The sequence below is a fragment of the Choloepus didactylus genome, chromosome 1, assembly GCF_015220235.1.
Source record: "Choloepus didactylus isolate mChoDid1 chromosome 1, mChoDid1.pri, whole genome shotgun sequence".
Lineage (NCBI taxonomy): Eukaryota > Metazoa > Chordata > Mammalia > Pilosa > Megalonychidae > Choloepus > Choloepus didactylus.
Window position 1 is genome coordinate 11,455,269 of NC_051307.1, and position 23,004 is coordinate 11,478,272.

A 23,004-nucleotide genomic window follows, 5' to 3' on the forward strand; every position below is an offset into this window, starting at 1 on the left:
CAGCAGGCAGCTGAGCTAAGGCTTCAAACAAATGAGTGTGGCTGCCTCCTTCAGCCATCAATGTTGCTTTGTGTATCTTACCCCACAACTCCCATTTTCACCTTGAACAGAAAACTAGAAAATGTTATCATCCCAGAGTGGAGAAAGCAAAGGGAGAGGCATACATGGCTATATAAAGTCTTTTTTGCTTTGAAAAACCAATCTAAAAAGTTAACCTATTGTATCTAAAGTAAAATCTCAATTCTCTTAGGAAAAAAAAAAAAAAAAAAAAAAAAAGGAGCCAGAAAAATGATAAGAAGAAAATATGATAAAACATTAAAAGAGGTAACTTCTGGGGGTGAGACTATGGGTGGGTCCCCACCTCTAGCCCCTGTTATTTTATTTCACTGCAGTTCACTCAACTTCTGGAATGAGCTTTACCTTTAAAATCATGAACTTAAGAAATAAACATAAACTTCTAAAAATTAACCAATTAATTCAAAGATGAAGGTAATAATTACTCCAAATACTCTAAAATTCAACAGACTAACCTCAAATTACTTATTCCTCCAATTCTTTAACCTTCCCACAAAGTGTCTCTACTTTTACTGAAGTTTTTCAGGGGAGGATTCACACTGGTTTTCACTAGATACTATTGGATTTTCATTTCAGAAACTCATCAGAAAGAGGATTTAGTCCATTAAAATGTTCATATCCCCCAATTAAAAATGTATACTGAAAACAAGAGCAAACATGTTTCTGGAGAAAAATCAGTGCACGCATATCTTCCATCGCAGAGTCCACTGGAGGGCCCGCCACTCCTCTCAGGCCATGGGTCTCAGGCCCTCAGCCTGGCCTCTCAGTGCAGATGGGGTACACACGCACAGCAGGCCCCCCAGCAGAAGACGGGGTCTCATCAAGGGCCCAAAGTCTGGGCACTCCCTTGGTCTTCACTGAGCCTGGGGCGTTTCTGATCAGGAGGACTGCCCTGAGAGTCTCCAGGCATCTCTGAAACATGAAGAAATGTATGGTTTGCCGGGAAGTGAAGACTTTAAGAAGCGACATTCACAAAATAAAGTTGGTGCCAACATAAGGAGCTGCACTGCTTGGCAAGACCCTACATCGATACAAGAAGACTCTACACCAGACCTTCTCAACTGGGAGTGATTTTGCCCCCAGGGGCCATGTGGCACTGTCTGGGGACATTTGTGAAAGCTATGACTGGGGGTGCTCCTGGCATCGAGTGGGTGAAGGCCGGGGGTGCTGCACCACACCCGACAGTGCCCAGGGCAGCCCCCACTGCACAGAACAACCCACCCAAAGTGTCAGCCGTGCTGAGCATGAGACACCCTCCTCTATCCCATCCCCTGTGGACCCACTACCCATCTCACAGCGGCTGCTTCTACTGGTGGGATGCTCTCCCTGCCAAGACATCAACAGGCAGCCAGTGAGTTAAGGTGATGACCCTAACAAGAACAAAAGCTTGGCGTCTCAGCACGCACTTGCAATCAGGTGGTGCCCATTTCCAACAGAACAAGAGGGAAGACAGGCTATCTCCAATTAGGTTAGACTAGTAAAAATATCACTTACCTGACAGAATGTCTTCTGTGGAAGGGGTGGAAATGGCACTGGTCGGTACTGAATTTGATGGCGTATCTGTCCTCAAGGGTACTAAGTTTATTCTCCTTGAATGAAAAAGAAGAGGAAGAAGAAGTAAAGGGATATATGGTCCACTAGTGGCGTGGGAATTGTCTATGTAGATACTGACTTTCAAAACCATCCATGGAAATACTTAATAATGTCCATTGCTCATTGTGCTAGGCATTAGCTAGTCTGTTGCTGTACCCACCTGTTCAAGTGATGAAGGGTCCATTCCTGCCGTGAGCTAAATCGTCATATCAATCAGGGCCACCTGAAACCTTAACCACCCAATGCAGCCTGGGCCGTGTTGGCTATTGATGGTGCACCCACCCTGCTGGGCACTGCCTCTACAGGCATGGCTTCTACATCTGGAACGCTCCAGAATATAGATAATGCTTTTTAAAAATCTAGTCTTAATTTTCAACAACTACTATTTGAAAAAAAAAATTACAAATGTAAGAAGCTTGGTAAACACTTTAGAAGAAAATAAGAGGGGGAAAATCAGTTTTATACCAAAAATATTTAAACGATCACTTTCCCACTCCTTCCCTGACCTAAACACAAACAGAATAATAAATACATTGCTGGCCCGCAGAAAAAATTATAGAGATGAAAAAAAAAGAGCTGGATGCCTTATCAATACCACAAATCTGTAAATTAAGCAATATGAACACAGCAGAGAATGTGAGAGGTACACAGGGCTTCTATCACCACCTGCCACCTCCACCCCTCCCCTGGTCAAGCTCTCAGTCTGTATCCCCCTTCCCAGCCCACCCATAGTGCCATTTATCTGGAAGGCGAGCAGGCAGAGAGCTCAGTGGAGAAGGAAGGCCACGGAATCTAAGGGATCACTGGATATCAAAGTGGCAAAGGAAGGGACACTGAAAGCTCACTGCTGCCTGATGGGGCAGCACAAGCCGTAAACTCAGGCACCTGTCAGCCAGACTGACACCCCAGGAAGAAAACAACTGCAGCACCACCATTTCTCAGACCAGAAAGTACTGCTCATCATGAACTGGTCTGCTCGAAACGGCAAATACAGTCTTAAGATGCTCCCTTGATTTCAGACATATTTTGATGATCCATGACCGACTTGGGCAGAGTGTGTAGGTAAGGAAGGACACACTTCCTGCCCTTAAGGGGATTATGATCCAACAGGCAAAGGAGGGGCATAAGCAAAACACAAAGGAGGGGCATAAGCAATTGAATGGGCTACATTATGACAGAGGAGAAACTTGGTAAACTTTTAGAAGAAAGTGATGGCACAGAGGCTGGGAGCAGAGAAGGGGCATTCGAATGGGTCTTTTGGGGAGGATTCTAGTGTCACTGAGAGAGGATGTGCAGGCTACCCAGAGGCCTCAAAGGGCAGAGTGTGCTCTGGAGACACGAGAGCGAGCAGCCATAGGCCTGGACAACAGGCTGCAGCCAAATCGCAGTCTCTGGGCCTTCACAGGTGCTTGGACTTGGCCTTACGGGGAGGATGGAGGGAGCCAACAGAGGGTATAAGCAAGAAAGTGGCATTGTCAGATGTGATGGCAGCAGGATGAAGGGTTTGCTGTGCGGAATTTCACCCATAACAGGTTAGAGTTGTTCAGCTTTTCCTTTAGTTTTTTATTTGGCAATGACAATTTCTTGTTTTGTCAAAAGTGCTTACCGGGGTGTGGTCTTGCTCCAGGCTTGCAGTGTGTTCAGAGTGACCCTCCGGGATGGGTGGGCTTTTGTGTTTTGACTGCTAGGCTGCAGGGTTTTCTTCTCCTCTGAGGATGCCGGCAAGGAGCTTCTGGTGGCAGGAGTTGTCGACGGTGTGTCCTTGACTGCTGCTGGGGCTGGGGGTTGTTTGGCCTGAGGGGGGGGTGTACAGGGACTGCTGGGGTCTTGGCTTCTGCTGGTGGGGGTTCCCTCTGGCATTCGGGGTCCTGGCGAGGACCCTTGGTGGGTCTGACTCTTAGTTTTCTTTGCTATATCAGGAGTTCTTGTGATCAAAACTGGCTTCTCTTTCAAAGGGATTCCAAGCTCATCCTTCTCAAATGTCACAAAGGAGCAATAACCATCCGTGGAAGAGATGGCCAGGAAGGCTCCATCGCTGGACCTTTTTGTTCCCCAACAGGAAAGCAAGTTAGAAACTTTATTCACGTTTAGGGCCACACATCACACCCTCATTACTAGGTAGAAAACGGAAGGAAGTTTAAGCAAAATTACAAGTCTTGTTTGCAGGCAAAGATCAGGGGGTTTAAAAAACGCATGACTCAAAAGGGTTTTGTGTGAACTCCTAACTCGGGCCCATTCCTTTCCCAAACTTATCTCGATTTTCTAAATCACTGCAACATAACTTTGCTGTTATCAGATTTCACCTGAAAAGGGTGAGAGGACCTTTTCTTCAAGGTGAAAGGAAACTTGAAAGAAGAAAACGGGAGTTGTAAAGAGTAGGAAGTAGATTATTTGTGGCCAGACCTCCGCTAGAGCTCACACTGGGCACCAGGAGACAATGGGCGCCGAGTCAGGGAACCAAAAGGAGGCTCCGGATCTCAGCTGACAGGCAGAGCACAAAGGGAGCCCCAGGCGGGACTGGCAGCCTTGCAAGGGCACAGTTCTGGGGCTCCACTCCCCGTCTGGGCAGCAAGGGCTCGAAGGAGTGGGCTTCCTCCCAGAGGGGGCTGCTCTGCAGGGCTGGTGATTCCCCAAACAACCAGGGAGCCCACGGGGCCTTCCCTCAGTTTAGCAGAATTAAGTTCATTCCTTAGGGCAATCTGAATAGCATCAAAACCCTTGCTGCTAAACTAGGAAGAAAATAGAAAGGCAAACTATAAACAGCTTTCAATTGGTAAATAAGGGCAAAAAGCCATCTTTAGTGATGACGCACTCTCTAGGCCCAGGGTCTCTTCTGGAGCAGCATGCTCTCATCTCCTTCCCTTACCTTCCCCCATCAGCAGCTACTCACCATGAAATATCACTCAGGGTGTGGTAATGTATATTAGACACATAGCCAAAAGGGAATGACTGCTGGGTGTCATATAAAAGCACAGAGTCTTCCGAAGCCACAGCAAACACCAGCCGGTAGGGCAGGTCCACCAGCTCCGGGCCTGGCTCTCGGGCTGCTTTGTCTGCATGGGTCGAAATGGGACAAAGGGAGGAAAAGTAAAACAGGCATAAACAAAGTCCCCAAAGCAAATGATCACAAATTCTCCAAACAGCCCTCTTTATGGAAACATAAATGACATTATTTCATTAAAAACTAATTGGCTTCCTTGATTCTTGGAGACAACTATATAGTATGTAGCTTGCACTGTGTGACTGTGTGATTGTGAAAACCTTGTGGCTCACACTCCCTTTATCCAGTATATGGACAGATGAGTAGAAAAATGGGGACAAAAAGTAAATGAATAATGGGGGAGAGGGTCATGAAATGTTTTGGGTGTTCTTTTTTACTTTTATTTTTCTTTTATTCTTATTTTTATTTTTTGGAGTAAGAAAATGTTCAAAAATTGATTGTGGTGATGAATGCACAACTATATGATGATACTGTGAACAACTATATACTTTGGATGATTGTATGGTATATGAACATATATCTCAATAAAATTGCATTAAAAAACTAATTGGATTTACTCTTTACAAAAGAATTCAGTATTTAAAAAATATTATTTGATATGTGAACACTAATGAGGAAAGTGTAAGGAACAAAAAATCATGGGCATGTGAAGTCCACAGAGGAAGAGAAAAGAAAGGCAGATGTGTGAATGAGGCAAGTTGATCTGAGGAGTTGCTTTCTGATAAGGAAAACAAGGGTACTCAGATGTTTCAAGGCTCTGTCAAGTTAAATGTATTCATTCACATAAAGGTCTCAAAAGTAAAAAACAGCTTCTACTGCCAACCATGCAATAACAGGGACTGGATTTATTCTCCTCTCTCTCCCACCTGGAACAACTGAAATTCAGAGCAAACTATATGAAATAACATATATGTTAAGTATTTAAGACACTGGCCATCAGAGGATGGAGGACAGTGATGACTGATAGATGGGAAGCAAATGAGGTAATTCCTACAGTTGCCCCAGCTTACGGCCTAAAGAGTTCCCAGGCCACAGAAAGGTAGAGGGAACCCACGCAGAGTCCAGCGCCATGAGTTGAGAAGATGGTGCTGGGAGTCTAGGAGTCCTGATCGAGTTACGCATGTGAGCCAACTACCTGAGACTGGTGGAGCAAGAACTATTGGAATGAAGCAGAAAGAACAATTCCTGACGCTCACCCAGGGCCAGGAATAGAGCCCATTCCTACCAACCAGAGTGGAAAGCCTCATATTTGATGGGGCTTTGATTAGAATACTCAGAGGGTTTTGCCTCAGTGGTAGGGAAAATTAGCCCTAAACTAAAGACTGCTGTGATCTTGCCTAACAAAGCTTAACATAAGAGCCAAAAGAATCAAAATGTTTTCTAAACTTGACCGCATCCCAAAATAAAACTTAAGAATATTTATAGGAATAAAAATATATCCAGTATCCAATAAGGTAAAATTCATATTGTCTAGCATCCAATCCAAAATTATCAGACATGCAAAGAAGCAGAAAAATATGGCCCATAATGAGGAGAAATATCAATCAATTAAAACCCAGAAATGATACAAACAATAGAATTAATAAAGAAATTAAGAGTTATTGGAACTATATTCCAGATTTTCAAGAATCAAGAGGAAACACTTAGAATACATAAAAAAGATCAAAGCAAACTTCTGGAGAGGAAAACTACAATGTTGAGGTGAAAAATACACTAGATGGAACTAAGGGCAGGTTAGACAGATGAAAAGATAAGTGAATTTAAAACATTGTTATAGGAAAATTGTGAAATAAAACACTGATAGGAAAAACTCTGAAGAAAGTAAACGAGCATCACTGAACCATGGGATAACTTCAAGCAGCCTAATACATGTATAATCGGAGTCTTTGAAGAAGAAAAGAGAGATGACAGAAAAAAAAAATACTTGAAGAAATAAGGGTTGAAATTTTTCCAAATTTGATGAAAACTACAAACCCCCAAATCTAAGAAACTCAATGAGCCCCAAACGCAAGAAACATAAGGAAAACTACACCAAACCTCTTCATAGTCATATTGCTTAAAACCACAGATACAGAGAAAATTCTGAAAACAGTTAAAAACAACAAAAAAAACACCAATTCATACATAATTTTATTGCATAGATAATCAATAATGAATGATATTCAACCTGCTCCAGTAGGAAAAAAAATAAAAGCTAGAGCTTATATTCCTTTAAAGTTGCTTTAAGTAAGGAAAGTGTATTCTGGACAATGTAAAAACCAGACATATTTTGATACCATCAGTCTTTACGCTAGCTTTTGAGAGTGATTAAACTGAAAGCAACCCAGATATTCACCTTTCCCCACAAAACAGAATCCAAACCACTACTCCACTCTTAAGGCCTGCCTCAGGGAGAACACACAGCACAGCCACTGGGGTTCTCACGGTACCTGTCTCCACTACTGGCCTCAACTCGAAGTAGACCGGACAGCAGCGAACAGCAAGCGTTGCTTTCCCAGGACATGGAAGATGAGCAATAGGCCTAAAAGAATAATCATAGTTTTAGAGAAAAGCATGGTTACTGAGCAACAACTAAAGGAAAGGGTAAACATTTCAAATATTTCCTCAACTGCATACCTTTTAAGATTTTTCCTGGAGAAAACGTAAGTTGTATTTGTTACATTTTCACCAGATTCCACACATCCAGCTGGGGAAGCAGGGATAGGGAGACAGAGAAAAAGTCAATGTATTATTAAACTTTTCACCAAGAAAAACTCAAGAGCATTCAATTTCTGGTTTGAAAGTATTTTTCCCTAAAGATGAATTCTCTGGACAATCTTATTGTGACTGAGGACAAATACAAATATTATGTCACTGTCTGGTCTCACCTCCTGACACCAGATCCACCTACCTGTCATCTCCACCAGAGAGCTCAGAGCCCCCAACCAGTTCCAGCCCTGGGCAGGAAGAACGTAAAGCCGGGAGCCCTTGCTGTAGAAGACCTTTGTCTAAAGATCTGGTCAGTTCCTGTTGGTGAAGCGTGGCACCCAGTTCCAGATCCGACTGCCTAGACTCTGCCTGGGCGCCTGGCCCTCTGTTCCCTGGTTTCCGACTTTGGTTGCCAACTAGAAGTTGAGACTTGGCCTCTTCGCATCTGCCTAATCAAGTCATGAGGCTGCCAGAAGACCCAGCCCTCTGCCAAAACTCAGGCCTCCACAGAACCTGACTTTGCTCCGGGAACAGCCCACATCTGAGAGCTCTTCTGCGATGTACATAAAGCCACGTCAGACCCTGTCTTGAGAATGACAGTCATACATAGTTGCTCTCGGAGACAGCTCCCTGTCTCGTGTTAACATTTCTTTGTACACACATGCACATAAGTTAATTTTGCATGTGATCATTTCCATATATACTGGGGAAGGATAGAGACAGAATCAGCAGTCTTTTTTTTTTTTTTAACTATATTTTACTGTATAGCTATTCTCTCCCTATCTTTCCTCATCTTTCCATCTTAGCAAACTGTCACATGTCATTTCTATATATTCCTCCATACTAATATAATCTTTACAACTGGTTATAACTCAGTCACATATATACAAATATGGTGGGGTTTTTTAGACCATTTGATTTTGGAAAATGGGGTATTATTTATAGTTTTCCTTATTTTGCTTTTCTCAGTCATCTCTTCCCCATGAAAGTCAACTTGCATAGAAACAATGCACTCTTTTTCAGTAGCTACATAATATTCACTGGTATGGAAATACTCATCCTCTATAAGTGAGTATTACTTTGATTTTTTTACCACTACAAACAAGGCTGACAACAAATGTCCTTGACCATATACTCTTACGGACTATGCTTTAATTACTTAAGGAATTGAGTTTTAGAAGTGGGACAGATGGATTGCAGGGTACAGGTATTTAACTGTTACCAGACTGTTTTCCAAAAAGGCTATAAAAATTCACATTTCCACCAGCAATCTACATTCTGCATGCCCATCAGTAATAGGTATTTTTAATTTTTTCCAGTCTGAAGGAAACAAAAAGCTATATAACTATTATGTCACTTCAATTTGTATTTCCTATTAGTGAGTTTCAGAACCCTTTCCCACATGTGTTGAACAGGTAGATTTGCTCTTCTATGAACTGTCTTTTTCAGAGTCTTCATTCTTTTTTGATCTTGCATTTTGTTTCTTTCTCTTTTTTTCTTTTTGGCCCTGTCAGTTTGAAAAAGCTCATTGCATATTATATGTTAGCCTGCTTTTCCTGGCACTGCAAATATCATTTACCAGTTCCATCATTTGTTTACTGATTTGGCTTACCATCTTTTGCCATACAAAAGTTCTACATTCAAATATAGTCAAACAGGCCTATCATTTATTTCAGAGCTTCTAGGTTTCCAGTCTTAGTTAAGATCCTCCCCATTCCTAAATTGTACTCCTAGGTTTTCTTGCAAGAATTTTGTATTTTTTACATTTACATATTGAATTCACCTGGAACTTATTTTTATATATAAGCTAGAGGTCCAATTTTATTTTCTCCCAAATAGCTAGCCACTTTAGCACCATTCATTCAATAATCCATTCTTCCCACTGAGATACAACCTAGGTTATATGTTAAATTAACTGATTCCCCAGAATCTATTTCTGGATTCTCTATTCTCGTCCACTAATCTATTTGTTCATTCCTATACCAATACCATATTGGTTAGACTTCAGTAGCCTTACAGTATCTTCTGATATCTGCTGAAGCAAATGCCCTATCATGTATTATTCTAATTTTTCATGCTTTCTTGGCTATTCTTCAGCATTTATTCTCCTAAACAAAGCTGAAATTTCATCCAATTAACACAAACTGTAATGGGATTTTAACTGGAAATCAATTAAGTTAGTATGTTGATTTTTAGAATATGATATATCTTTGCATTTGTTCAGAATTTGTTTTATAACATTAAATAAGACCTTCTAGTCTTCCTTCATAAAGTTCCTGCGCCTTTCTTATTAAATTTATTCCCATGTACTTTATGGGCTTTGCACTATTGTGAGTGGGGTATTTTCCCCCTTCCCATTTCTAAAGAATTACTTAAATCTTGGTATAGAAAAAAGACACCACTTTTTCTATATTTCACAATATCCTGCCACTTTACCAAGTTCTTTTTTATTCTGATAGTATTTTTTAAACCTCTTGAGATTTCTAGAAGTACAATTCTCTCACAGGCAGAACGCTTTCTCTTCTTTTCCAATCTTTCTAATTTCATTTTCTCATTTTCCTGCATTCAATCCACAAAGATAAATGCTGAAAAATAATGGTGACAGCAGACACTAATCTGGTGCATGACTTTAACTGAAAAATTTTTTAGAGTTGCCATTTAGTAAAGAATTTGTTACTGGGTTTAGTAAATAACTTTTATTATGCTTCAACAACTATTTATTCTTGATCCTGAGACTCCTTAAGCCAAAGTGTCTCTCCCCCTTACACGTTTCCTTACACTTTGTTTAAAGCCTACCCCTTGCACAGGCATGTGTGGGTCACACCCTTCTCAGGCCCTCCCCTGCCCAGCATCCTCCAGTTTTGCCCTACTTGGGGTTATGTCATCATCCTCATGCACAGGATGGTACTTGAGTTGCGGAGATTAGCAGACTCTCTTCTCTAAGAACACTCTGGCAATACCACTGCCTTAGCTGATCTTGCTTGACTTATCCTCTTGCCTTCCTGGGGACAATGAACGGATCTTGTCCTTGCTGGTTTTACTGACGTATTTGGATTTGACCTCCGTCAGTCCCATAAGTTAGTCCAAACTGGCCCTTATCAGATTCTTCACGACAGGTTGCATCATTATTTAGGAGACTAAAAATGATAATAGATACTTTAGGTTTAGAACTATGATCTGAATATACATGTCTAGTAAAAAGAAATTTTTATTAAAAAGTTTAAATAAGGAAGTTTTAAAAGTTAAAATTCTCTAACAGGAAATATCTTTCCTTTTTTTTTTTATTAGAGAAGTTGCAGGTTTATAGAAAAATCATATTTAAAATAGAGTTCCCATATACCACCCTATTATTAACATCTTGCATTAGTGTGGTACATTTGTAGCAACTGATGAAAGAACATTTTTATAATTGTACTATTAACTATAGTCCATGGTTCACCCTAGGGTTCACTGTTTGTTATACAGTCCTATGGATTTTCTTTTTTTTTCTAAAATTTTATTCTAATAACATATACAATCCAAAATTTCGCCTTTTAACCTCATTCAAAGATATATTTCAGTGCTGTTAATTATGTTCACAATGTTGCACTACCATCACCACTATCCATGACCAAAACTTTTGCATCATCCCAAATAGAAACTCAATACATTTAAAGCATTGACTTCCTATTCACCACCATTCCCCAACTCACCACCCCATCCTTTGGTAATCTATATTCTAGTTTCTGACTCTATGAATTCACTTATTCTAATTATTTCACATCAGGGAAATCATATAATATCTGTCCTTTTGTGTCTGTAAAGTCTAAGAAACCATTGCCTAACACAAGGGTCCTGAAAATGCTTCCATATATTTTCTACTAGGAGCATTACAGTTCTGGTTCTTATATTCAGGTCTGTGACCCATATTGAATAATGATGTGAGGTAAGGGTCTACCTTCATTCTTTTGCTTGTATAACAAACACCATTTGTTGAAGACTATTCTTTCCCAATTGAGTGGACTTGGCACCCTTGTCAAAAATCAGTTGGCCACATAATGTCAGGGCTCACTTTTGAACTCTCAATTTGATTCCATTGGTCTATATGGCTGTCCTTGTGCCAGTGCCATGCTGTTTTAATTACTGTGGCTTTCAGTTTTAAGATGGGAAAGTAGGAGTCCTCCAACATTGTTCCTCTTTTTCAAGACGGCCTTGGCTATTCGGGGCTGCTCACCCTTCCATACAAATTTGATTGGCTTTTCCATTTCTGCAAAGAAGGATGTTGAGATTTTGACTGGGACTGCATTGAATCTGTAAATTATTTTGGGTAGGATTGACAGCTTAACAATATTTGGTCTTCCAATCCATGAACCTGGAATGACCTTCCATTTATTTAGGTCTTCTTGGTTTTCTTTTAGCCATATTTTGTACTTTTCCATATACAAGTCCTTTATATCCTTGGTTAGATTTATTCCTAGATATTTGATTCTTTTAGTTGCTAAATGTAAATGGAATTTTTATCTTGATTTCTTCTTCAGATTGTTCACTACTAGAGTATAGAAACATATTGATTTTGGGTAATGATCTTGTACCACACTGCTTTTCTTTCTGGATATATTTTTCATAGATTTTCTTTGTGGTTCCCATGGAGTTAAAACATCACATCCCTGTGTGTGTGTGTGTGTGTGTGTGTGTGTGTGTGTGTGTGTGTGTGTATCATTTTTTATTTGATACCAACTTTAGAGAGTAGAGGCAATACAGTGTGGACTAAGTAACATAAAAACCTACTTTTCAATCTGGTGAGAACTTTAATAGCATACACATACACTATCCCTATATCCCTGTGTCCCCTATCTTTTTGGGTACTTGTTACAAATTATATTTTTGTACATTGTATGTCCAAAACCATAGATTTGTCATTACTTGTTAAACATTTGTATTTTAGCATATGTAAGAAATAAGAAGTGGAGTTACATACCAAAAAAAAACACAATATGGGCTACAGCCAAGAGGGACACTTTGAAGAATGCACAGGAGCTGAGAAAGGAACTGCAGTTTACAGAGACATTTTGGAGACAGCCTTTGAAAGCAGACTTTTGCTCCAGAGAAGCTAAGAGAGGACAAACACCCCAAGAGCAACTGAGAGTGACATTTTGAAGAGGAGCTGTAGCCTAGAGAGGAATGTCCCGGGAGAAAGCCATTTTGAAACCAGAACTCTGGAGCAGATACCAGTCACATGCCTTCCCAGCTAACAGAGGCTTTCTGGACACTATTGGCCATCCTCCAGCAAAGGAACCCAACTGTTGATGTGTTACCTTGGACACTTATGGCCTTAAGACTGTAACCGTGTAACCAAATAAACCCCCTTTTATAAAAGCCAATCCATTTCTGCTGTTTTGCATTCTGGCAGCATTAGCAAACTGGAACAGATTTTGGTACCAGAGAAGTGGGGTGCTTGTGCTGCTGCATTTGCAAATACCAAACATGTTGGAGTGGTTTTTTAAATGGATAAGGGGAAGATTCTGGGAGAATTGTGGGGAACTTGATAGAAAAGGCCTCGACTGCTCTGAAGAGACTGTTGGTAGAAATATGGACTTAAAGATACTTCTGATGAGGCCTTGAGCAGAAATGATGAATGTGTCATTGCCAACTGGAATAAAGGTGATCCTTGCTTTAAAGTGGCAGAGAATTTGGCAAAATTGTGTCCTGGTGTCAGATGGAAGGCACAATTTGAAAACGATGACCTGGGGTTCTTAGCTGAAGAGATTTCGACACTAACTACCAAGAGCATGGCCTGGCTTCTCCTTGCAGCTTATAGTAAAATGCAACAGGACAGAGATAAGCTGAGAAATAACTCTTGGTTTCAAAGAAACCAGAAATTGATGGCCTGAAAAACTCTGGGCTTCCAGGGGGTGAAACCCCAGAAGCTACAGCCCAACATGAGGATGTACCCAAACATGGAACCCAGCCACCATTTCAGTACAAGCCAAGATTGGAGAAGGAGTTATCCAGAATTTGTGGAAACTCTTATTGTCTGATGGCTTTGACCCCTGTGTGCTTCATGCAAAGCCAACAGAATTTTTGGGAGATCTTTATAGATCTGCCGATCTGGACTGGAGGAGACAGACAAGGAACAAATTGAAGGAAAAATTTCTTCAAAGACAGAGCCATGGAGGTTGAGGTCTGGAGTCAAGAGGTCTTGGGCTGGGAGAGCAGAGTGCCCCACACCCATGGAAAGGGTGAGTCTGCCCCAGAGGTCGAGGAGAGCCTGGCTGCCACCCCACTGTTTGGAAGGGGTTGAGGGTATGCCCCAGAGATGGAAAAGAATCCAGGTGCTGCCCTGATGCTTGAGAAGGGTGGCCGAGAAGGTGGTCTCCCCAATGTGTGGATACACTGGAGCACTCAACCCAGCATTTGGAGAGAAAAGGGCTGCCACAAAGGCCCTTAGGAAGGGTTAGACTCCCAATCGCTCAAGCCTCAAGGATAGGAAGCCATTCTCTAAATGACTCTCAGACTTTGAAATCCAAGGGAGTTTGCCCTGCAGGTTTTAGGAAACTGTTTTGGTCCTGTTAACCTTGTTTTCCTTTCAGTTTCTTCTTATGGCAATGGGAATGTTTATCCTATGAATGTCCTTCCATTGTATATTGGAAGTAGATAACTTCTTCTAAGTTTCACAGGTCCACAGCCAAAGGGGAATTTTGCTTTAGGGCAGACCATGCCTGTAACTGATTCTGATGGGGTCTTGTACTTAACTATTGTTACTGAAATGATTTAAGTTTCTGTGATATTGTGATAGGATAAATATATTTTGTATATGGAAAGATTATGTTTTTCTGGGGTCCAGGGGATGGAATTTACCAGTTTGTATAAATTATGTCCCCCAGAAAAAACCATGTTCTTTGATGCAATCTTGTGTGGGCAGACATATTAGTGTTGATTAGATTGTAATTCTTTGAGTGTTTCCATGGAGATGCGACCCACCCAACTGTGGGTGATGACTGATTGGATAGTTTCCATGGAGGTATGGCCCTGCCCATTCAGTGTGGGCCTTGATTAGTTTACTAGAGCACTATGTAAGCTCAGACAGAAGGAGTGAGCTTGCTACAGCCAAGAGGGACACTTTGAAGAATGCACAGGAGCTGAGAAAGGAACTGCAGTTTACAGAGACATTTTGGAGACAGCCTTTGAAAGCAGACTTTTGCTCCAGAGAAGCTAAGAGAGGACAAACACCCCAAGAGCAACTAAGAGTGACATTTTGAAGAGGAGCTGCAGCTTTGAGAGGAACGTCCTGGGAGAAAGCCATTTTGAAACCAGAACTCCGGAGCAGATAACAGTCACGTGCCTTCCCAGCTAACAGAGGCTTTCTGGACACTATTGGCCATCCTCCAGTGAAGGTACCCAATTGTTGATGTGTTACCTTGGACACTTTATGGCCTTAAGACTGTAACTGTGTAACCAAATAAACCCCTTTTATAAAAGCCAAAAATAAAAAAAACACACAATATGACAGTACTGGCATTTATAATTACCCAAATGTTCACCTTTACCGCAGGTCATTATTTCTTGATGCTGCTTCGATCCACTGTCTCATGTCCTTTCCCTTCAGTCTGAAGAACTCCCTGTAGTTTCGCTTGTAGAGCAGATCTAGTGATAATGAACTCCCTCAGCTTTTGTTTGTCTGGGAATGTCTTAATCTCTTCCTCATTTTTGAAAGATAGTCTTGCGGGATATAAAATTCTTGGTTAGCAATAGCTCTCTCTCAGCACTTTAAATATTTCAACCCACTGCCTTTTTGCTTCCAAGGTATCTGACAAGAAATTGGCACTTAATCTAACTGGGACTCCTTTATATAAAACACTTTGCTTTATTCTTTCTTACACCTTTCAGAACTCTCTACTTGTCCCTTGCATGAGACAGTTTGACCACTATATATCTGGGCATATTTTTCTTCAAGTTTATCTTGTTTGGTGTTCTTTGAGCTTCTTAGATGCACATATTCATATCTTTTGCTAAGTTTGGGAAGTTTTCTGTCATTATTTTGAATATTCCTCCTGCTCCTTACTCTCCTTCTTCCCCTGGAACTCACATAATGTATATACTATTAAACTAGATGGTATCCCACAGGTTTCTTAGGCATTCACTTTTTCTAATTCTTTTTTTCTTTCTGGCCCTCAGCCTGACTCATTTAAATTGTTTTGTCTTCAAGTTCACTGATTCTGTCTTCTGCCATCTCCAATCTGCTGTTGAAACCCTCCTGGGTATTTTTCATTTCAACTATTGTGGTCTTCCACTCTAGTAGTACTGTTTGTTTTCTTTTTAAATTTTTTCTTTATTGAGACTCTCATATTGTTCGTTCATTGTTTTCCTGATATCCTTTAGTTGTTCTCTGTATTTTCCTTGATCTCCTTGAGCGTACTGAAGATCATTTATTTTTTCAAGTCTATGTCTGGTTTGTCTACAGTCTGGTCTTATTCACTGACATTTTCTGGATTTTTATCCTCTTCCTTTGGATGGGCCATCATTTCCTGTTCCTTTATTTGGGTTGTAATCTTTTGTAGCACACTGTACATTTTAATAATTTTAAATGTTAACTCTAGGATTTAATCCCTGAGCTGTCTGTTTCTTGAGCTGTAGGCAGCTATGACAAATTTTCTTGAGGGCTAGGAGCTAACAAAACCAAACGATCAATGCAAAAACACCTTTCATAGTCTTGGCAAATTGGCTTTGCTTTGGCTGGCACTCTCCTTCAGAGTTCAGCCCCCCTATCAAGAAGGTGAGCCCAAGGTGAATGCAAAATTAGGGTCCTCCCTGCCTTTTCTGGGCCTGTATCTTGTCCTGGGCTTATGATTGCTAGTGGCCTTAGGAGTTCCCCTGTTTACAGGAATTTTAATGCCCCCTCTACTCCCCAGGAAACAGACCTTCTCCCTCTCCTAGCACCACAGGACTTAAAGCAACTACGCCTTTCCCCCAGGTCCAACTCAATTGTTTCTTACACTGATTTCACAGTCAGTCTTTCCCAGCTGGAACAAGGCCAGGGACACACAAAGGGAGTGGCTGTCGGCTCTAAACTGCCCTAGGGAAGGATGGACGGAGAGGTCAGGAAGGGTGCTGGGAGCTTCTCCAATGGCTCTCTGAAGCTGTTTTCTTCATTCCGTACGTGCCCAGTAAATACAGCCCTTTAACTGTTATCCATAGTTTTGAGGAAGCATACCATCTTTTAGTCTCCTCTGCTGCCTTTGCCTGGGGCAGGTTGGAAAAATGGCCACCCTCAGAGCTGGTCACTCGGAACCAAACACTCAGAGCCGGGCCCATAGCAATCTGAAGTAGCTAATCAAAAGCAATGATCAGCAGTTGGACTGTGCACCCCCAGACCTTGGGGAACTAGATCTTTATATTCCACCCTGGCACTAGCAAGCTGTACCAGGGGCTGGGGTTGAGTACCCCACTGCTGCGCACTGCAAGGTTGGGGAAGGGGCGGTGGTGGCTGTCACGTGGAGAGTGCAATTCAGCGTTATTTACTGACATTTACCAGCCTCTGCCTCCAGCTCTTCCTCATATGCTGCATGGTATTCTACTAGATTCTGAAGTTGCAAAATAGTTGATTCAAACAGTTCCTTCCTGTTTAATAGTTGTTCTGGTGAAGAGACTGACTCCTAGAGCTTCCTACTTTGCCATCTTCCCACCATCCTCCTATCACTCTAATCCAGTGGTTCTAAACTTGTGTACACATTAGCATAACCTGGGAATCTTCTAAAAATTCCAAAACCCAGGCCACATTCAAGACCAATTAAATCACAATCTCTAGGAGGCGGGGCAAGATGGCAGACTGGTGAGCTGTATGTTTTAGTTACTCCTCCAGGAAAGTAGGTAAAAAGCCAGGAACTGCGTGGACTGGACACCACAGAGCAATCTGTCTTTGGGCATACTTCATACAACACTCATGAAAACGTGGAACTGCTGAGATCAGCGAAATCTGTAAGTTTTTGCGGCCAGGGGACCCGCGCCCCTCCCTGCCAGGCTCAGTCCCGGGGGAGGAGGGGCTGTCAGCTCCAGGAAGGAGAAGGGAGAATTGCAGTGGCTGCTCTTATCGGAAACTCATTCTACTGATTCAAACTCCAACCATAGATAGACTGAGGCCAGACACCAGAGACTCTGAGAGCAGCCAGCCCAGCAGAGAGGAGACAGGCATAGAAAAAAAACAACACGAAAAACTCCAAAATAAAAGCAGAGGATTTTTGGAGTTCTGGTGAACACAGAAAGGGGAAGGGCGGAGATCAGGCCTTGAGGCGCATATGCAAATCCCGAAGCAAGGCTGATCTCTCTGCCCTGGGCACCTTTCCTTAATGGCCCTGGTTGCTTTGTCTATTAGCATTTCAATAACCCATTAGATCTCTGAGGAGGGCCGTTTTTTTTTTTGTTTTTTTTTTTTTTTAAATCCTTTTTGCTTTTTCTAAAACAATTACTCTAAGAAGCTCAATACAGAAAGCTTCAAAGAATTGAAATTTGGGCACGTCAAGTCAAGAGCAGAACTAAGAGAGCTCTGAGACAAAAGGCAATAATCCAGTGGCTGAGAAAATTCACTAAACAACACAACTTCCCAAGAAAAGGGGGGTGTCCGCTCACAGCCACCATCCTGGTGGACAGGAAACACTCCTGCCCATCGCCAGCCCCATAGCCCAGAGCTGCCCCAGACAACCCAGTGTGACGGAAGTGCTTCAAATAACAGGCACACACCACAAAACTGGGCGTGGACATTAGCCTTCCCTGCAACCTCAGCTGAATGTCCCAGAGCTGGGAAGGGGGAGCAGTGTGAATTAACAGAGCCCCATTCAGCCATCATTTGAGCAGACTGGGAGCCTCCCAACACAGCCCAGCAGCCCAGAACTGCCCTGGGGGGACGGCACTCACCTGTGACATAGCACAGTCATCCCTCAACAGAGGACCCGGGGTGCACAGCCTGGAAGAGGGGCCCACTTGCAAGTCTCAGGAGCCATACGCCAATACCAAAGACTTGTGGGTCAGTGGCAGAGACAAACTGTGGCAGGACTGAACTGAAGGATTAGACTATTGCAGTAGCTTTAAAACTCTAGGATCATCAGGGAGATTTGATTGTTAGGGCCACCCCCCCTCCCCGACTGCCCAGAAACACGCCCCACATACAGGGCAGGCAACACCAACTACACACGCAAGCTTGGGACACCAATTGGGCCCCACAAGACTCACTCCCCCACTCACCAAAAAGGCTAAGCAGGGGAGAACTGGCTTGTGGAGAACAGGTGGCTCGTGGACGCCACCTGCTGGTTAGTTAGAGAAAGTGTACTCCACGAAGCTGTAGATCTGATAAATTAGAGATAAGGACTTCAACTGGTCTACAAACCCTAAAAGAACCCTATCAAGGTCAGCAAATGCCACGAGGCCAAAAACAACAGAAAATTATAAAGCATATGAAAAAACCAGACGATATGGATAACCCAAGCCCAAGCACCCAAATCAAAAGACCAGAAGAGACACACCTAGAGCAGCTACTCAAAGAACTAAAGATGAACAATGAGACCCTAGTACGGGATATGAAGGAAATCAAGAAGACCCTAGAAGAGCATAAAGAAGACATTGCAAGACTAAATAAAAAAATGGATGATCTTATGGAAATTAAAGAAACTGTTGACCAAATTAAAAAGATTCTGGACACTCATAGTACAAGACTAGAGGAAGATGAACAACGAATCAGTGACCTGGAAGATGACAGAATGGAAAATGAAAGCATAAAAGAAAGAATGGGGAAAAAAATTGAAAAACTCAAAATGGACCTCAGGGATATGATAGATAATATGAAATGTCCGAATATAAGACTCATTGGTGTCCCAGAAGGGGAAGAAAAGGGTAAAGGTCTAGGAAGAGTATTCAAAGAAATTGTTGGGGAAAACTTCCCAAATCTTCTAAACAACATAAATACACAAATCATAAATGCTCAGCGAACTCCAAATAGAATAAATCCAAAAAAACCCACTCCGAGACATATACTGATCACACTGTCAAACATAGAAGAGAAGGAGCAAGTTCTGAAAGCAGCAAGAGAAAAGCAATTCACCACATACAAAGGAAACAGCATAAGACTAAGTAGTGACTACTCAACAGCCACCATGGAGGCGAGAAGGCAGTGGCACGATATATTTAAAATTCTGAGTGAGAGGAATTTCCAGCCAAGAATACTTTATCCAGCAAAGCTCTCCTTCAAATTTGAGGGAGAGCTTAAATTTTTCACAGACAAAGAAATGCTGAGAGAATTCGCTAACAAGAGACCTGCCCTACTGGAGATACTCAAGGGAGCCCTACAGACAGAGAAACAAAGACAGGACAGAGAGACTTGGAGAAAGGTTCAGTACTAAAGAGATTCGGTATGGGTACAATAAAGGATATTAATAGAGAGAGGGAAAAATATGGCAAACATAATCCAAAGGATAAGATGGCCGATTCAAGAAATGCCTTCACGGTTTTAACGTTGAATGTAAATGGATTAAACTCCCCAATTAAAAGATATAGATTCGCAGAATGGATCAAAAAAAATGAACCATCAATATGTTGCATACAAGAGACTCATCTTAGACACAGGGACACAAAGAAACTGAAAGTGAAAGGATGGAAAAAAATATTTCATGCAAGCTACAGCCAAAAGAAAGCAGGTGTAGCAATATTAATCTCAGATAAAATAGACTTCAAATGCAGGGATGTTTTGAGAGACAAAGAAGGCCACTACATACTAATAAAAGGGGCAATTCAGCAAGAAGAAATAACAATCGTAAATGTCTATGCACCCAATCAAGGTGCCACAAAATACATGAGAGAAACATTGACAAAACTAAAGGAAGCAATTGATGTTTCCACAATAATTGTGGGAGACTTCAACACATCACTCTCTCCTATAGATAGATCAACCAGACAGAAGACCAATAAGGAAATTGAAAACCTAAACAATCTGATAAATGAATTAGATTTAACAGACATCTACAGGACATTACATCCCAAATCAACAGGATACACATACTTTTCTAGTGCTCACGGAACTTTCTCCAGAATAGATCATATGCTGGGACATAAAACAAGCCTCAATAAATTTAAAAAGATTGAAATTATTCAAAGCACATTCTCTGACCACAATGGAATACAATTAGAAGTCAATAACCATCAGAGACTTAGAAAATTCACAAATACCTGGAGGTTAAACAACACACTCCTAAACAATCAGTGGGTTAAAGAAGAAATAGCAAGAGAAATTGCTAAATATATAGAGACGAATGAAAATGAGAACACAACATACCAAAACCTATGGGATGCAGCAAAAGCAGTGCTAAGGGGGAAATTTATAGCACTAAACACATATATTAAAAGGAAGAAAGAGCCAAAATCAAAGAACTAATGGATCAACTGAAGAAGCTAGAAAATGAACAGCAAACCAATCCTAAACCAAGTACAAGAAAAGAAATAACAAGGATTAAAGCAGAAATAAATGACATAGAGAACAAAAAAACAATAGAAAGGATAAATATCACCAAAAGTTGGTTCTTTGAGAAGATCAACAAGATTGACAAGCCCCTAGCTAGACTGAGAAAATCAAAAAGAGAGAAGACCCATATAAACAAAATAATGAATGAAAAAGGTGACATAACTGCAGATCCTGAAGAAATTAAAAAAATTATAAGAGGATATTATGAACAACTGTATGGCAACAAACTGGATAATGTAGAAGAAATGGACAATTTCCTGGAAACATATGAACAACCTAGACTGACCAGAGAAGAAATAGAAGACCTCAACCAACCCATCACAAGCAAAGAGATCCAATCAGTCATCAGAAATCTTCCCACAAATAAATGCCCAGGGCCAGATGGCTTCACAGGGGAATTCTACCAAACTTTCCAGAAAGAACTGACACCAATCTTACTCAAACTCTTTCAAAACATTGAAAAAAATGGAACACTACCTAACTCATTTTATGAAGCTAACATCAATCTAATACCAAAACCAGGCAAAGATGCTACAAAAAAGGAAAACTACCGGCCAATCTCCCTAATGAATATAGATGCAAAAATCCTCAACAAAATACTTGCAAATCGAATCCAAAGACACATTAAAAAAATCATACACCATGACCAAGTGGGGTTCATTCCAGGCATGCAAGGATGGTTCAACATAAGAAAAACAATCAATGTATTACAACACATTAAAAACTCGAAAGGGAAAAATCAATTGATCATCTCAATAGATGCTGAAAAAGCATTTGACAAAATCCAACATCCGTTTTTGATAAAAACACTTCAAAAGGTAGGAATTGAAGGAAACTTCCTCAACATGATAAAGCGCATATATGAAAAACCCACAGCCAGCATAGTACTCAATGGTGAGAGACTGAAAGCCTTCCCTCTAAGATCAGGAACAAGACAAGGATGCCCGCTGTCACCACTGTTATTCAACATTGTGCTGGAAGTGCTAGCCAGGGCAATCCGGCAAGACAAAGAAATAAAAGGCATCCAAATTGGAAAAGAAGAAGTAAAACTGTCATTGTTTGCAGATGATATGATCTTATATCTAGAAAACCCTGAGAAATCAACGATACACCTACTAGAGCTAATAAACAAATTTAGCAAAGTAGCGGGATACAAGATTAATGCACATAAGTCAGTAATGTTTCTATATGCTAGAAATGAACAAACTGAAGAGACACTCAAGAAAAAGATACCATTTTCAATAGCAACTAAAAAAATCAAGTACCTAGGAATAAACTTAACCAAAGATGTAAAAGACCTATACAAAGAAAACTACATAACTCTACTAAAAGAAATAGAAGGGGACCTTAAAAGATGGAAAAATATTCCATGTTCATGGATAGGAAGGCTAAATGTCATTAAGATGTCAATTCTACCCAAACTCATCTACAGATTCAATGCAATCCCAATCAAAATTCCAACAACCTACTTTGCAGACTTGGAAAAGCTAGTTATCAAATTTATTTGGAAAGGGAAGATGCCTCGAATTGCTAAAGACACTCTAAAAAAGAAAAACGAAGTGGGAGGACTTACACTCCCTGACTTTGAAGCCTATTATAAAGCCACAGTTGCCAAAACAGCATGGTACTGGCACAAAGATAGACATATAGATCAATGGAATCGAATTGAGAATTCAGAGATAGACCCTCAGATCTATGGCCGACTGATCTTTGATAAGGCCCCCAAAGTCACCGAACTGAGCCATAATGGTCTTTTCAACAAATGGGGCTGGGAGAGTTGGATATCCATATCCAAAAGAATGAAAGAGGACCCCTACCTCACCCCCTACACAAAAATTAACTCAAAATGGACCAAAGATCTCAATATAAAAGAAAGTACCATAAAACTCCTAGAAGATAATGTAGGAAAACATCTTCAAGACCTTGTATTAGGCGGCCACTTCCTAGACTTTACACCCAAAGCACAAGCAACAAAAGAGAAAATAGATAAATGGGAACTCCTCAAGCTTAGAAGTTTCTGCACCTCAAAGGAATTTCTCAAAAGGTAAAGAGGCAGCCAACTCAATGGGAAAAAATTTTTGGAAACCATGTATCTGACAAAAGACTGATATCTTGCATATACAAAGAAATCCTACAACTCAATGACAATAGTACAGACAGCCCAATT

At 41.1% G+C, this 23,004-nt stretch overlaps 1 protein-coding gene across 1 annotated transcript in view; it reads right to left on the reverse strand.

The window, feature by feature from the left end:
- Positions 1 to 289: 289 nt before the first annotated feature.
- Positions 290 to 23,004, reverse strand: part of CHAF1B (chromatin assembly factor 1 subunit B) — a 38,435-nt gene continuing 15,720 nt past the window's right edge. The window contains exons 8-13 of the mRNA XM_037797888.1: positions 7,286 to 7,355; positions 7,099 to 7,190; positions 4,559 to 4,721; positions 3,275 to 3,709; positions 1,570 to 1,664; positions 290 to 987 (exon numbers count right to left, since the gene is read on the reverse strand). Of these exons, the coding sequence (XP_037653816.1) occupies positions 896 to 987; positions 1,570 to 1,664; positions 3,275 to 3,709; positions 4,559 to 4,721; positions 7,099 to 7,190; positions 7,286 to 7,355 (947 nt within the window). The 3' untranslated portion in view covers positions 290 to 895. The remainder of the gene's footprint in view (positions 988 to 1,569; positions 1,665 to 3,274; positions 3,710 to 4,558; positions 4,722 to 7,098; positions 7,191 to 7,285; positions 7,356 to 23,004) is intronic.